At 40.0% G+C, this 13,028-nt stretch overlaps 3 protein-coding genes across 4 annotated transcripts in view; all 3 read right to left on the bottom strand.

Moving 5' to 3' along the window:
* Window positions 1-642: 642 nt before the first annotated feature.
* Window positions 643-4,712, bottom strand: asmt2 (acetylserotonin O-methyltransferase 2). Its single transcript, XM_037694675.1, has 8 exons — window positions 4,632-4,712; window positions 3,574-3,748; window positions 2,544-2,673; window positions 2,392-2,460; window positions 2,203-2,321; window positions 1,984-2,121; window positions 930-1,052; window positions 643-854 (listed from the first exon to the last, which is right to left on the bottom strand). Exons 1-8 carry the CDS (start codon window positions 4,710-4,712, stop codon window positions 643-645), a joined length of 1,047 nt encoding a protein of 348 aa, XP_037550603.1.
* Window positions 4,713-7,403: 2,691 nt separating this feature from the next.
* On the bottom strand, window positions 7,404-10,118 carry pgrmc2 (progesterone receptor membrane component 2). Its single transcript, XM_037695489.1, has 3 exons — window positions 9,760-10,118; window positions 8,402-8,557; window positions 7,404-7,809 (listed from the first exon to the last, which is right to left on the bottom strand). The coding sequence occupies exons 1-3, from the start codon at window positions 10,100-10,102 to the stop codon at window positions 7,712-7,714; spliced, it is 597 nt and encodes a 198-aa protein (XP_037551417.1). The 5' UTR covers window positions 10,103-10,118; the 3' UTR covers window positions 7,404-7,711.
* A 1,479-nt stretch (window positions 10,119-11,597) lies between these two features.
* Window positions 11,598-13,028, bottom strand: part of larp1b (La ribonucleoprotein 1B) — a 29,320-nt gene continuing 27,889 nt past the window's right edge. For both annotated transcript variants that reach the window (XM_037695176.1, XM_037695177.1), the window contains exon 19: window positions 11,598-12,679. In XM_037695176.1, the coding sequence (XP_037551104.1) occupies window positions 12,434-12,679 (246 nt within the window). In that variant the 3' untranslated portion in view covers window positions 11,598-12,433. The remainder of the gene's footprint in view (window positions 12,680-13,028) is intronic.

Raw genomic sequence — 13,028 nt, 5'->3', positions numbered from 1 at the left:
CCAAACTGTATCCCAGCATATGTAAAAATGAATAAGGCATTTTTGTGTTTGCTAATGCGGCCATCTTGAATAGAAGTGCCTACAAATGTAGACATGCATCTAGTAATTACTTCCTGAGAGTTTCATTCAAATTCATCCAGTGGTTCGTAAGATATTTTGCTAACAGGCAAACAAATTAACACACAGATTAAATGATGTTGCTGCAATGAAATAAGATAATAAATTAAATATACTTTATTATAAAGGTCAAGCTGAGTTTGATAAAAATACAGACCGAGCAGGAAACTGGAAAAACATGTTTTTCGTTTAATCATGTCTCATTTAAAACGTGGTTGTAACTAATAAAAAGATTTTCTTTCAGAAATTTAAAAGTATAAAGGGTTTTATTTTATCTTCAGCATTACAGGATCTTTGTTTTCAATAGTTATCATGTAAATTACTGTGTAGATCTCAAAATAATGAATAAATTCTTATGTTTTGATTTGATTCTTAACAAAAAACAAATCATGAAAATATGCTACTAATCTACCATAAAAAGAGCATTAATCAGAGCTACTGCCCGCCTGCTGCTCATCCTCTAAAAATAAGATCAGAACTGGAACATTTTGTGCTCAGTGTTGGTTTTGTTTCCCGCTCAGCAGCTCATCTCATGGCCAAGATGGCGTCGTAGGATTTGCCGGTCCGGCAGACCTGAACGTTGTGGAAACCGGTCTCGTCAAGCATGCGGACGTATTCTGATGGCGAGCGCTCTCGGCCCTCCGCCTGCACCAGCATGTTGAGCGAGAACATCTGAGCCATGACGGGACCTCGCCTGTTTTCAAACAACATGGCCTCCACCAGCAGGACGCCGCCGCCTGATGGGAGCAACGATGGCGAAAGCTGAAGTGAGACTTGTGGGAAATGGACTCGGCGGTCTTCGTTCAACTCACCGGGCTTGGAGGCTTCATAGATCCTCTTCAGCAAGGTCCGGCACTTCTCCTCGGGCCACTCGTGGATGATCCGGGCCAGGATGTACAGATCAGCAGCAGGGATTTCATCTCTGAAGAAATCTCCTGCGTTGGAGAAGGTTAGCTTTATGAAAACACACAGGAGGAACGAAGAAATCCAGATTTGATCTGGTCTTACCAGGTTCTAAAAAGATTCAACTCTGAACACCAGAGAACAAAAACACCCCACAGATTCTGGCTCATTATTTATTTAAAAAAAAAAGTTCTGTTGTAGATCAGCTGTGTTTGGGATCATGGTTCTGTTGGAACCAGTTTGGTCCAACCTTCAGCTGTTAGATGGATTCATTTGACTCCAGAACCCTTTGGTCTACAGAGGAGTTCCTGGTCCACTCAGTGACTGACAGCAGCTCAAACCATCATCCCTCCACCACCATGCTGACAGCTGGGAGGTGTTGTTTGCTGCAGTGCATTCTGGGTAAACACCTGTCCTCTGGTTCTGGTCTGTGAGTCTTGTGGTTCCTTCATATGAAACTTTCCAAACTTAGTTCATGCTGCCTTGTTGTTTATAGAGAGAAGAGGGCATGACCTTTGACCTGCTGACTGAAGCCTGTAGAGTCTGAGGTGGAGCTCATTTCTCTGAGCACTACACGGTCTGACCTTCAGGGTGAATCTCCTAGGAAGACTTAGCTGTTCTAAACGTTTTCCACTTGTGAATAATCTTTCTCCCTGTAGAACAATGGACTCTAAATGACCTTTGACCTTTCCAAGATTGATGAGCAGCAATAGTTGTTTATTTGAAGTCACTGCTCATGTCTTTCCACCTTGGCGTTGTGTTAACACACACCTAAAGGTGGAATTTCTCTCTCATGACTACAGATGTTCCAAAAAGGAACTTTTAAAGCTCCAAGACCTTTCTGGGATCGTGTTGCAGAACCGGAGTGAAGGAATGGGTGCATCTGTGGTTCCTAAAGTCGGCATCTGATTAAAACTGCGAATCACGTTTTACTTTTTTGACGTTTTGATCGAGGAGGCTCACCGGTTTGAAACACAACAGCGCTGCTCTCTTGTGAAAAGTGCTTCAGAGCTGCTTCTACGACCTCCGGCAGGTCAAAGACGACGACGGAGGTCGAGGGGTACGCCTTCACCATCTCATGGGCCAGAGCGCCGGTGCAACCTGGACATTATTCAGAAAACACAAACCGTTTACGGACATCGGTGACCGGACACGTCTGTGAGCAGCTTTACGGCCTCTTACCTCCCAGATCAACTATCCTCTGAAAGCAGGAGAGGTTGAACGCCGTAACGACATCGTGTCCGTCGAGAACCCACGAGGAATTCATCAGACCCATAAATTTGACCGTTTCCTGCTCTGATCTATGGGGCATATTTCAGAAGAATGAATTAATGTCACCCACAGAGTAAGACCTTTGTGCACAGCACCAACCTGTAGATAGTCTGGAAAACGTCTTCAGAGGGAAGGCCGAAGGTCTTTTCGTACTGATTCTTCCCCTCCCTGCATGACAGAGGACATCTGTTCGTCTTCACAAGGAGGATACTGTGTTTGGTTCTTTTCATGGGCTTTCTGTTTCTACAGACCTGACGGCGTCCGCGATGTTGTTCCACAGCGGGTAGATGGTTTGGGACTGGTAGATGATCATGTCGTGGAGAGATTTTGCACTTCCCTTGGCCAGGTACAGGTTCGCCACGTCGGTGCTGCTGTACAACGCTGGTTTAACAAACAAAGTCAAACAGAAAGCTACGGTGGCCCTGAGGTGTAAATGAACATTTGACAAAAACAGAATAAAATCAACAAAAACACAACAGCATTTGAAAAAACTGAATCACATTAGAAAAAAACTGAATCACATTAGAAAAAATGGAATTACATTTGAAAAAAAAATGGAATTACATTTGAAAAAAAATGGAATTACATTTGAAAATACGGAATTACATTAAGCCAAAGCGGAAGTGGCCAAAATCACATAAAAAAAAACCCCAGAATCATTCAAAACTTAAATAATTTCCATTTTTTTCTTATGTGATTCCGGCCACTTCCGCTTTGGCTTAATGTAATTCCGTATTTTCAAATGTAATCTGTTTATTCAAATGTAATTCTGTTTTATCTAACATGATTCCATTTTTTATCCTGATGCATGCTCAATAACCCAGGTAGAAATTTTTCCCAAATGTAATTTTGTTTTTTCTAATGTGATTCCATTTTTAAAAAATATAATTCCTTTTTTTTTTTTTTCAAATGTTGTTGTGTTTTTGTTGTGTATTTTCAAATGTAATTCTATTTTTCTAATGTTGTTCATCTTAGGGCCACGGTATAAAGCTCTAAAACAGAAGAGAAAACAAACTTAGCTTTACTTCAAGACACAACGATGGAGTCAACAATGATCTCTTTACCAAAGATACTGTGAATAAAGATCTAAAGAGGTTCAAACATAGTAATTCATAGAAACATAGATTAAGGCAATAGCTATAACAAGCAATACATCAATGTCCCCCATTGCTGAAGGATTTGTCATTTAAAAATTATTAATAGAAAAAAAAAATTGCACATATTATGCAATATTTATTCATTTGTAGTGAAAACGGGAAAACCTCTGGATTCACCCTTCACCTGTCTGGTCCGTCCGCTCCACCTCCAGAATTTCGATGCCCACCAGAGCATCCAGCAGCCTCTCCATCCCGTCCACGCTGGTGCCGAGCTCCTGGGCCATGAACCGGGCACTGAGGGCCTCCCTGGACCTCAGCAGGAGGTCAAACACTCCCAGCTCACAGGCAGAAAAGATCACCTGAGGTTACATACGTGGAGGGTGAAGTTAACCGCTTATTAAGCAATGCATACATGTTTATATATTTGTATTTATTAAAGTCTACACAGAATCTTAAACTTGTAAGTAGTGGAGTACATGTGTTTTATACACCAAGAAAAAAATACTTCCAATCTGTGTTTAAAGGGGACAGGCCAAGTATCCTTGAGGAAATGCATCTCACCTGCTGCCCGATAGGTCGATGCTATCTGTATGTCTGCATGTGTAGGTGGGGCACATCCATCTATCGTTTTGGATGATAGGTCAGTGTACCCCGCCTAACGTACGAGTACGATCAAACGCTAGCGCTGCCTCACTGCCAAGCTTTTAAACAAATATATCAAGCTTAAAGTATGGGAGTGACTCCTAGTGCCACATTAAATTTTATATTAACATCTGTAAAATTGATTGAGTTGTAGCAATTTTCTGTTTGATGAGGTGGATTAGCACCTGCCATCTTGAATCTAGCACTAAGGTCATCATTTTTGGCTATCTAATAATTAAATTCATCCAGCGGTTAATGAAATATTTTGCTAACAGACATTGCTCAAATTGCCAATTAGTTCTAATATTTCATACAGTCATTGCACAATATGAAGCACTCTGACTGTGCGTTGGGGATGACTCTCAGCTACTACCACACCAAACTGACTGAGCTGAAGCCATTTTTATCCGTGCGCTAAGGTCAGCTGGCTGTGGTGGCCATATTGAATTGAGAAATTAATCAGTTATTTTTTATAAATCTATTTTAATTTCAGACTTTCATTAAAGCCCATGAGATATTTTACTAACAGAAACGAACGCGTGCCCTGCTAGACCCATGCAAAGACATGATCGCCCGCGGATGCATACTGGTGGACTCTACCTTGGACACCCTGAAGCCGCTGAAGTACTCCAGAAGTTTGAATGGATAGTCCAGCTCGCTCTGGGAGAGATGCTCTGCCATTGCCGCTGCGCTCCTTGGTGATGTGCAGAACAGAAAACCGAAGTTGCAAGCTAAATTACGTGAAGCGAATCAAAAAGTCAGGCTGTAAATAAACAATGTTTATTATTATTATTATTATTAATAATAATATCCGCGGAGGAATGTCTCCCACCGTGCAGCTCGATATGAAACGCCTAACCTGGGTGCAGTTCCGGGTTCAACCGCAGCGACAGAGGGGGCGCTGTAAGCCTGTAATTCGATTAGGGTGCTTTTTCCCATGCGAGCAAAACCAGCGACTAAAACCATAAATAAATTAAAATAATCGATCAATTAAAGGCTTATTATTTTTGTATGTGTACCACCTGGCGCTGTTGGTTCCAAAGTTTTCAACTAGGATCATCTTATATTGGAAAATTACTTGCTTTAGTCAAATCCCGAATATAACGCAGTTTAAGTGATATCGCGAGATTCCGCGTGATTTGATCGCTAGCAGTTGTTGGGGAATGGTGAAGTGAGACTCCGCTACTACCACAAATATGACAATCCCGGGCTGGTAACGAGTCACAATGATTTTTAAAAAATGTTTATTTAATGTTTTGAAATTTTACACGTCAAAAGCTTCAAAATGATCCATAGTTTGCTGAAAAGTGATTTATCACCAGACAAACAACTACTTTTGTTTATGAGTGCCTAATTGAAAACTCAATTTTATCAATCTGGGGTGATGTCATCAGGGATTCCAGCCCTATATACAGAAATTAATCCAAGCTTTACAATATATGAAGGGATTTCCCAGTAGCCTGCAGAGAAAAGTGGTAGATTTCAAAGGATTCTTCCTTAAATACCTGTTACAGAATCTTAATTTAAAGGTAAATTAGAAGGATTATATACTACTTACTGGGCTCATCAGATATAATCTTTGCAGATTTATTTTCTGGTGGGGGTAGCATTTTCAAGCTGTTTTACAACAAACGGGTTGAAGCGGGTTTCCATGTCTCTCTTGTAAACGAGTCCCAATGAGATTAACCTGTATAAATAAATATTGAATGAAAAGCATCTTCTTAAAACCTTGAATCAGGTTGACATCAACAGTGAATGTACATCCAATACTTTAGTTTTATTAAAACCACCTAGTGGTTCATTCATGAGATATTTACCAACAGGCAGCTGACCCCAACATTTACCGCTAATGTTTTAAATGAATATCTTGTTGGACTTGCTGGAACAAATGTTGGAACTCTCAGATAACACCAAACCAATCTTTTTATAAACATCTATAAAACTGGTTATAACCATTTCTGTATTCGTGAAGGTCGATCAGCTATGGCCACCATTGACTTTAACAGATTCAAAAAGTAATCCGCTCCAAATCCTCACCTGCCCATTGGTTGTGGAAACATTTTACTAATAGACACGTGACCATGCTCACGATTACAATTTCAACAGACTTGCCTTAATATTTGAATTTATTGTTCCACTTTAGATCTGTAAGGAAATTTTAACAACAAACTTGCCATTAATTTTGAGTCAACTTTCTTTGAATTATTTGTTTCAATCCAGGTTGCAAATACCAGGTGTTAAAACTGTTTGTTCTTATCTTTAGTGTCCTTGAACGCATCCAAACCATTATTCTGTGGGTAAACAGGTCTGAAAATAAAATTTTCATAAAGTACATGAATAAAAGCAAATACATTTCAGACACATTTCATTATTAACCTAACAGGTTTATTATGCAAATTTCTTCCAGACTCTTCCACACAAACTCTCGCTCTATCTCTCTCACACACAGATACACACACACACACACAATCATTTACAGACATAACATGGTGAAACTTCGGCATAGCTAACTTTGTTGTTGCACATGCTTTAATAAAACAAGTATATTTACAGGATATATATCTACAAAAAAAAAAAAAAAAAAAAAGGACCCAGCAAGATCAGCTCCCAGTCCCATCTTGCTGCATTCTGCAATGCTTCCTTTTATTTAGTGAAAATTCACCCACATTAAAATAATTAAAATAAAAAACTAAAGAATGAATCAACTAAAGGGGGAAGAACAAAAACAATTGGGGGTTTGACCAATATGACGTAGCGTTTTACACACATGGAGTTTTTTTTCCTTCTACATAAATATGGCAGTAACACTGAGCAATTTATTATTTACAAAGTTTACAAAGTGGGAAAATACTTCAGTCTGTGGATTAATGGACTGAAACTACTTATGCCTTATTTAACATCTGGGATGGGGGAGAAAGAGACTGGGTTTAGGGGAAAAAATACCATCTCTATCCCTTCACGCACCCATCAGACCGGTCAGCGCGGACACGACAAACTAAATAAGGCACGATTAATACTTGGACCTTTTTCAGAAAACTCTACAGACTTGCAGCTGGCTTGTGAGGCATGTAAACAAAAGTCAATGGATGTCTCACCTTTGATTTCCAAATCGGTGGAATCAGTATTTACCATCCCTCTGCCCCTGACACACACAAACACACAAATACTGTCACATACACACACCTTCCCTCAAGGTTTTTAACAAATACAATCACATAGTGACAAACAAAAAGAACTTGTAGTGCGAACACTTTGAACACGACAACGCCCATCAAGCTGTCTGAATAAACCAAACTGAAATGATTGATTGATGAGATTTTTGACAGAAGAACAGTTTTAGTTGAGTAAATCAAAAGGTAGAAAGACCTCCGGCCAACAAACACCTTCCCCACTCGGACAAACGACGAAAAGATTTTAGGGTTTTGTTTCAGAAACATCTAATAGCACTAAGTCATCTATGCTCCCACGCAACAAAAAGAAGCTCCTCATTAAAGGTTCCTGATTGCTTTCTGTTGATAATCTTTGCAGGACGATGACGGGAGGTCTGACGACTTGAGTCCGGCCCTGTTGCAAACAGCTGCAGCACCAGACTGATTCATAGGGGCGGGGGGGGGAATTTAATGGGAGTCTGTCACAGCTGTTTGGGGGCTTCTGGCTTTGGTTAATGCAATGAAAACTGCTCAGTCATGCTTCAGGTGGTCCTTGATGTCCTCCTCATCTGTATACTCCGACGGCTCGTCTCCAGGCTTCAGCAACCTCCCAACGTAATCGTACTTTTCTGACAACAATAACAACAGTGTCAAGATCAGATAAAACGCATAAAGAAACAAAGTGAGCACAATTTTATCAATGTCAACAAATAAATTTGCTTCATCGTTTGTTTGTTTTTTGGGGGGACAGAACATCTACAGCTAAACCCTTTCCTGAAAAAAAAAAAAAAGGATTGTTCCCAGTGTCTTTCCACCATTGCAGTTTTATTTTTAAAGGATTAAAGTGAAAACTATGGTCATGGGTGAGCTCAGCTTTAATGAACATGCACCCCTGCTCCATGATGACCCACAGGACTAGTGGCTAGCAGGATTAACAGCAGATCACATTTGCTTCATTAAACCAGAGGTTTTGAGAGGTGGGACTTGGGTGAATAAATTTTAATCCAACCATGTCAACAAAGTGCTTTATGATTAATTATTTAAAGAGAAATCAAATAATCACTGTCCACTTGTTGTGTTTTAGCCTAAAAAGCACAACCTTTTTGCCAAATATCACATGCATTTATCTATAAAAGCAGCCTAAATGACTAAAATCTTTAAACTGGAAACTACCAACTAATTGGCCCAAAAGTCACAGTCAAACAGACTTAAAAATCCTACCCATAAACTGCATTTCCCATTCCCTCACACTCTCCATCTGTACAGCGGTGAGGTCCGACAAGTCGTCGTACTCGTCCCTAAGGGCATTTTTCTCCAAGCAGAAAGTGGCGAGGCCCCTAGAAGCATCCCGGCCAGCGAAAATGCCATAAGGACCATCTGAGAGAAAAAACAAACGCACAAAACAGTCAAAGTAAAGAAGGCCTGAAGCAAAAAAAAAATAATAATTATATCCACCAGATGATTCATTAAATAGCTTGTAAGATGATCTAGTACTGATAGCTTATTGAAATATAAACAGCAACTTGGCCATGTTGATTGCAACAAAATGTTCAATGCACTGCTAAAACACAATCTGTTTTTTAATGGCAGGAAGGCTTTATAAAAGTGTTACTGTTTGTTATTTAAAAAAATAGCTAGTGTGATTATCTTCTAATTGCAAAGTCAATAAAAAAACGATTAAAATAAATATTACACTAAAAAAAAATCTCAAAACACTTGTGCCAACATCTACACATAAATAAATAAATAAATACTGGAATCAATTTATTATCTAGCTTCTTGCTATTAGCATAAGCTTTAGCTAATGTAAGCTAGCGCTTATATTGACCAATCACGTCCCACGATTTAAACCCGCCCATTACGGGAGGAGCCTCCCACTCTGAGGTCGACCCCGCCCACTGAGAATTCTGATGTCAAACATAAAACAAAAATAAAATAAACATCCGTTTTAACACATTCAACCGATGCTATAGATATGCTTGTAAACATTAGTTCAATTTTTCTCAACACTGACTTCAAAACGTTTGATCCATAGGATGAACACGACGCTAATCGTGTTAGCTTTTCTTAGACGTTTTCAACGTTAAGTTAGCGTCTATGCTAATTGTTGGTTGGAAGCCTTAAGTTTATTTTTCACGTCATAGTGAACTCTGAATCAGACATGAAGTTATATAAATAATTTATAATTTATGTAAAATAAGTTATAGTCATTTAAGTTGTAAGATAAATTTAAATGGGCTTTTCCTTAAGAGGGGGGTGTGCTACTGAAAACAAGCGGCGGGTCAAGAACACAGCCGGACTACACGGGCATGTCAACAGGCTAGCTTGTTAGCGTTAGCACAATAAAATATTATATGACAACACTTCAGTACAAAACAACTTTAATTTAAAAGTGCCACGGGTTTACTGTACATAAATATTACGTTTGGATCTGCTCTCATCGCTACGGTTGTCGCCGTTAGCAAGCAAGCTAATCCCATTCAACACAAAGCCGAGCTAACGCTCGAATTCTGGTCCAAGCCGAATCACCACAGGCGCCAACGTGTCAGCTAACCCCGTAATTTGGTCCTCTCGCTCACCTTTCCCATAAAACTTTTTGCCGCTGGTCACGTCGAAAACTTTCATGTTGACAGCCATGAGAATACGGGGGTTCTGGAGCCCGTCGTACTCCCGCAGCTGCTCCAAAGTGAAGTCCCGTCTTCGCATCTTGGGGAGCGTCGAGGCCCCGTCGCCGTGGGCCGCGTCGGCGCCGAGCCGCCTGCCCCACCGCCGGTACACCGCAATGCAAACGACCATCACCAGAACCAAAATGCTGATATTCAGCAGCATTCCGCCCAAGCCGAGCCCGTCCGACTCCTCCAATGATCCCTGCCCGCCCCTTGACTCAACTGGTCCGCTTGAACTGTCTCCATCGTCCGCCATGCTGCACGGTTAGCGCCTACCCGCCCCTGGCAAAGTGCTGCGTTCAGGTTCTGTCGGGATCGAGAAAATCACCAGTTGAGTGAGTGCAGCGCATTCCGAAGACACGTCTTACCCGAAATTAGAGAAAAGCACGTAAATAACTAGCTTAGTTAAACAAAATGACATCAAAGACATGTAGGTAAACTGTGACCAGAAACAAAATATATACGAATGCATATAGATAAAACCGCCTATCATGCCGTGCTAATGTTTACGTGAAACACGTGAAGGCAGCAAACTTCTCAGCAAAAAACGTAGTAGAGCCAGTAAGGGCCATTTTGAAAAATAAAATATGAAAGTGTTATTTATTACAAGTTATTTATTTCAAGTTTTATAAAACAGAAGTGTTTTATGTCAACAACATACTGTTTTAAATAAAAGTGAAAAAGAAATGTTAAATAAGTTAGCTACTTTCTTTTAGAAATCATTTTTAATGCTGGATGCAATTAGACAAATGACCAAGTAAACGCTAATGTCAGCAAAAAAATCCAAAGAACTAGTGGACAGATTTTAATGAAAGTCAATCAGTACAAATGCAATCGATAAACTTTTAGTCAACCTGGTTTGAGCTCATAAACTTAAAATGCCTCCAACTCCGTTAATTTTAGATATCAAACTTAAATTTGGTGTGGTAGTAGCCGAGTCATCCTCAACACATGCTCCAAGCACTAACGCATCATGTGACTAATTTAAATATTTTACATGTAGCAGCTGGTACTTTTTCATCCACTTGCCCGAACTCAGAAAAACAAAAAGCAAATTATTCAATGATATCCATTAGTGTGAATTAGTGATGCTTAAATGAGGACTAAAATGTGTGCTTTTGGAATTTATCTTAATTTTTACCAATATAACTAAAGCTTTATTAGTGTTCTGCACAAAATGCACATTTTAGAGGGGAATACGCACAAAATTACTCTCAACTTGGGGTTTAAATTTTGCTTCACTGGTTTCAATTATACACCACCGCTCACATACAAGTGATATTTTGTCCTGTCAGCAAAATATCTTAAGCCACGAGAGATTTTAATAAACGTGCAGGTGATTCACTCACTAGCTTTTGATTCAAGATGGCCTCCACAGCTGACTGAATGTAGTAAACACAAAAATGGTTCCAACTCAGTCAATTTTATAAATACTGAAGTAAAATTTGGTGTGCTAGTAGCTGAGACTGATTCCAAACAAGCACAAGGCACTGAACATTGATTATTTTCAAAGTTTGACCCAAACGGCAACTTTACCTTTTTTAAGATGGTCTAAAACTCTGCAGCTGCCGAAACAAAAACAACTTGAGCTTTTAAATCGGCTGGGAACAGAAACCGGTCGAACCCGCTGGAGGACTCGCCCTCATTGAAGCCATGAAATACCAAACCGTGAAGGAAGGAGAATCAAAATAAACACACGCAAACACAGCTTCATACAATCAGTTATTTTATCTTTTTTTTTGTCTGTGTATTTTACAATTCATCAACATGCATTACACTCAAAACACTGCTGAGAAAACAAATCACTTCCTAAAATCAAATTAATAGATCTAATAGCAAATCATTTTTTATAATATTTACATTTTTTGCTTTTTCAATTTTAACTCTAAAATCCTCTTTAGTCCAGTGAAGAAAAATTATAGTTCTGTGACGCTAGTTAACACCCATAATTCCAGCCAAAAACAAATTGCATTTCGATTAAATTCAACAGCAAAACCATTAAAAATGCAGCGATTGCCTAAGACTATTGCATCAATCAGGTAAATGAATAATAAATTATCTACCTCGGGGCGTAAGAAGGAAAATTACCAGAATTTTTAAAAAGTTTTTAAATAAAAGAAAAACATTATTTTTGTTGTATAGCTGCACTGTTTGGCAGTCAGCGGAGAAGCTTCGGGGTCGATCGTTCAGAAATCTACGACTGCAGCTGCAAACCTGATTGTCAAAAACTAAAACTCACACAAGTGTCGTCATGTTAAGATATGATCGAACCCTGAAAGAATTAGGAAGACTTTTAAAAAAATTTAAAAGTTGAATTTAGTCACACTGATGATGAAGATCCAAGGCACAAAAAGATGAGCTCTTATTTTGGTAAAATTGCGGCTGCGGTTTAACAGCTCTCCGCTCACAGCGAACAATTTACCCCAAGAGTTTGGCATCTGAAAGATAAACGGCATTTTTGTTTTAACGGGTTGTCACCGATAAAAGCCATGAAATTAAGTCAAACGGTCCAGTTTGACCCTGAAACCAGTCGAGCTGCTTTGCTCTGGAAACCTTCTGCTCATACTCGCACCCGGAGGACGACGCTTCATTTGATCTGGTCTCCGCGGTCCTCCTTCCCACCTCGGGGGTCGGACTTCTTCCCGCGGGCGGTCAGTGTTTTCTCGGTGGCGTCTTTGGTTGCAGCAGCGGATGAGGAGCCGGCGGCGGCGGCGTTGGAGGTCTTGGAGGCCTGCTTTGATGCCACGTTGGAAGACTGTCGACGTCGTCTTCCCTCGTCCCCGCCGGAGGACGAGTGGTGTCTCCTCCGGCCTCCCTCCTCTCCGGGTGGAGGCTGCAGACACAAGAAAACTTAGAATCACACCTGGCCTGGTTTATTACTGCCATGAAAGGTGGGTGATCATGTCACTACTCGTATCAGTTTATCTGTTAGCAAAATATCCATTGAACTGATTTGATTAAGTCTGCATCAACAACCAATCATCTTTTGAAATTAACTTGATTCAAGATGGCCGCCACAGATAACGGACCTTGAAGAAAAAAAAAAAAAAAAAAACGTCCACAACGCAGTCATTTCTACAGACAATGAGCTAAAGTCTGGTGTGGTAGTAGCTGAGAGTCATCGTCACAGCTCGCTCTGAGCTCTAACGGATCATAAGGTTTAACTTAAAACTTAGGCTTGT

Source organism: Nematolebias whitei, chromosome 21, assembly GCF_014905685.2.
Source record: "Nematolebias whitei isolate Nwh7 chromosome 21, NemWhi1, whole genome shotgun sequence".
Classification (NCBI taxonomy): domain Eukaryota; kingdom Metazoa; phylum Chordata; class Actinopteri; order Cyprinodontiformes; family Rivulidae; genus Nematolebias; species Nematolebias whitei.
Note: the sequence above shows the minus strand (reverse complement) of the source record. Positions and strands in the feature narration are given on the sequence as shown.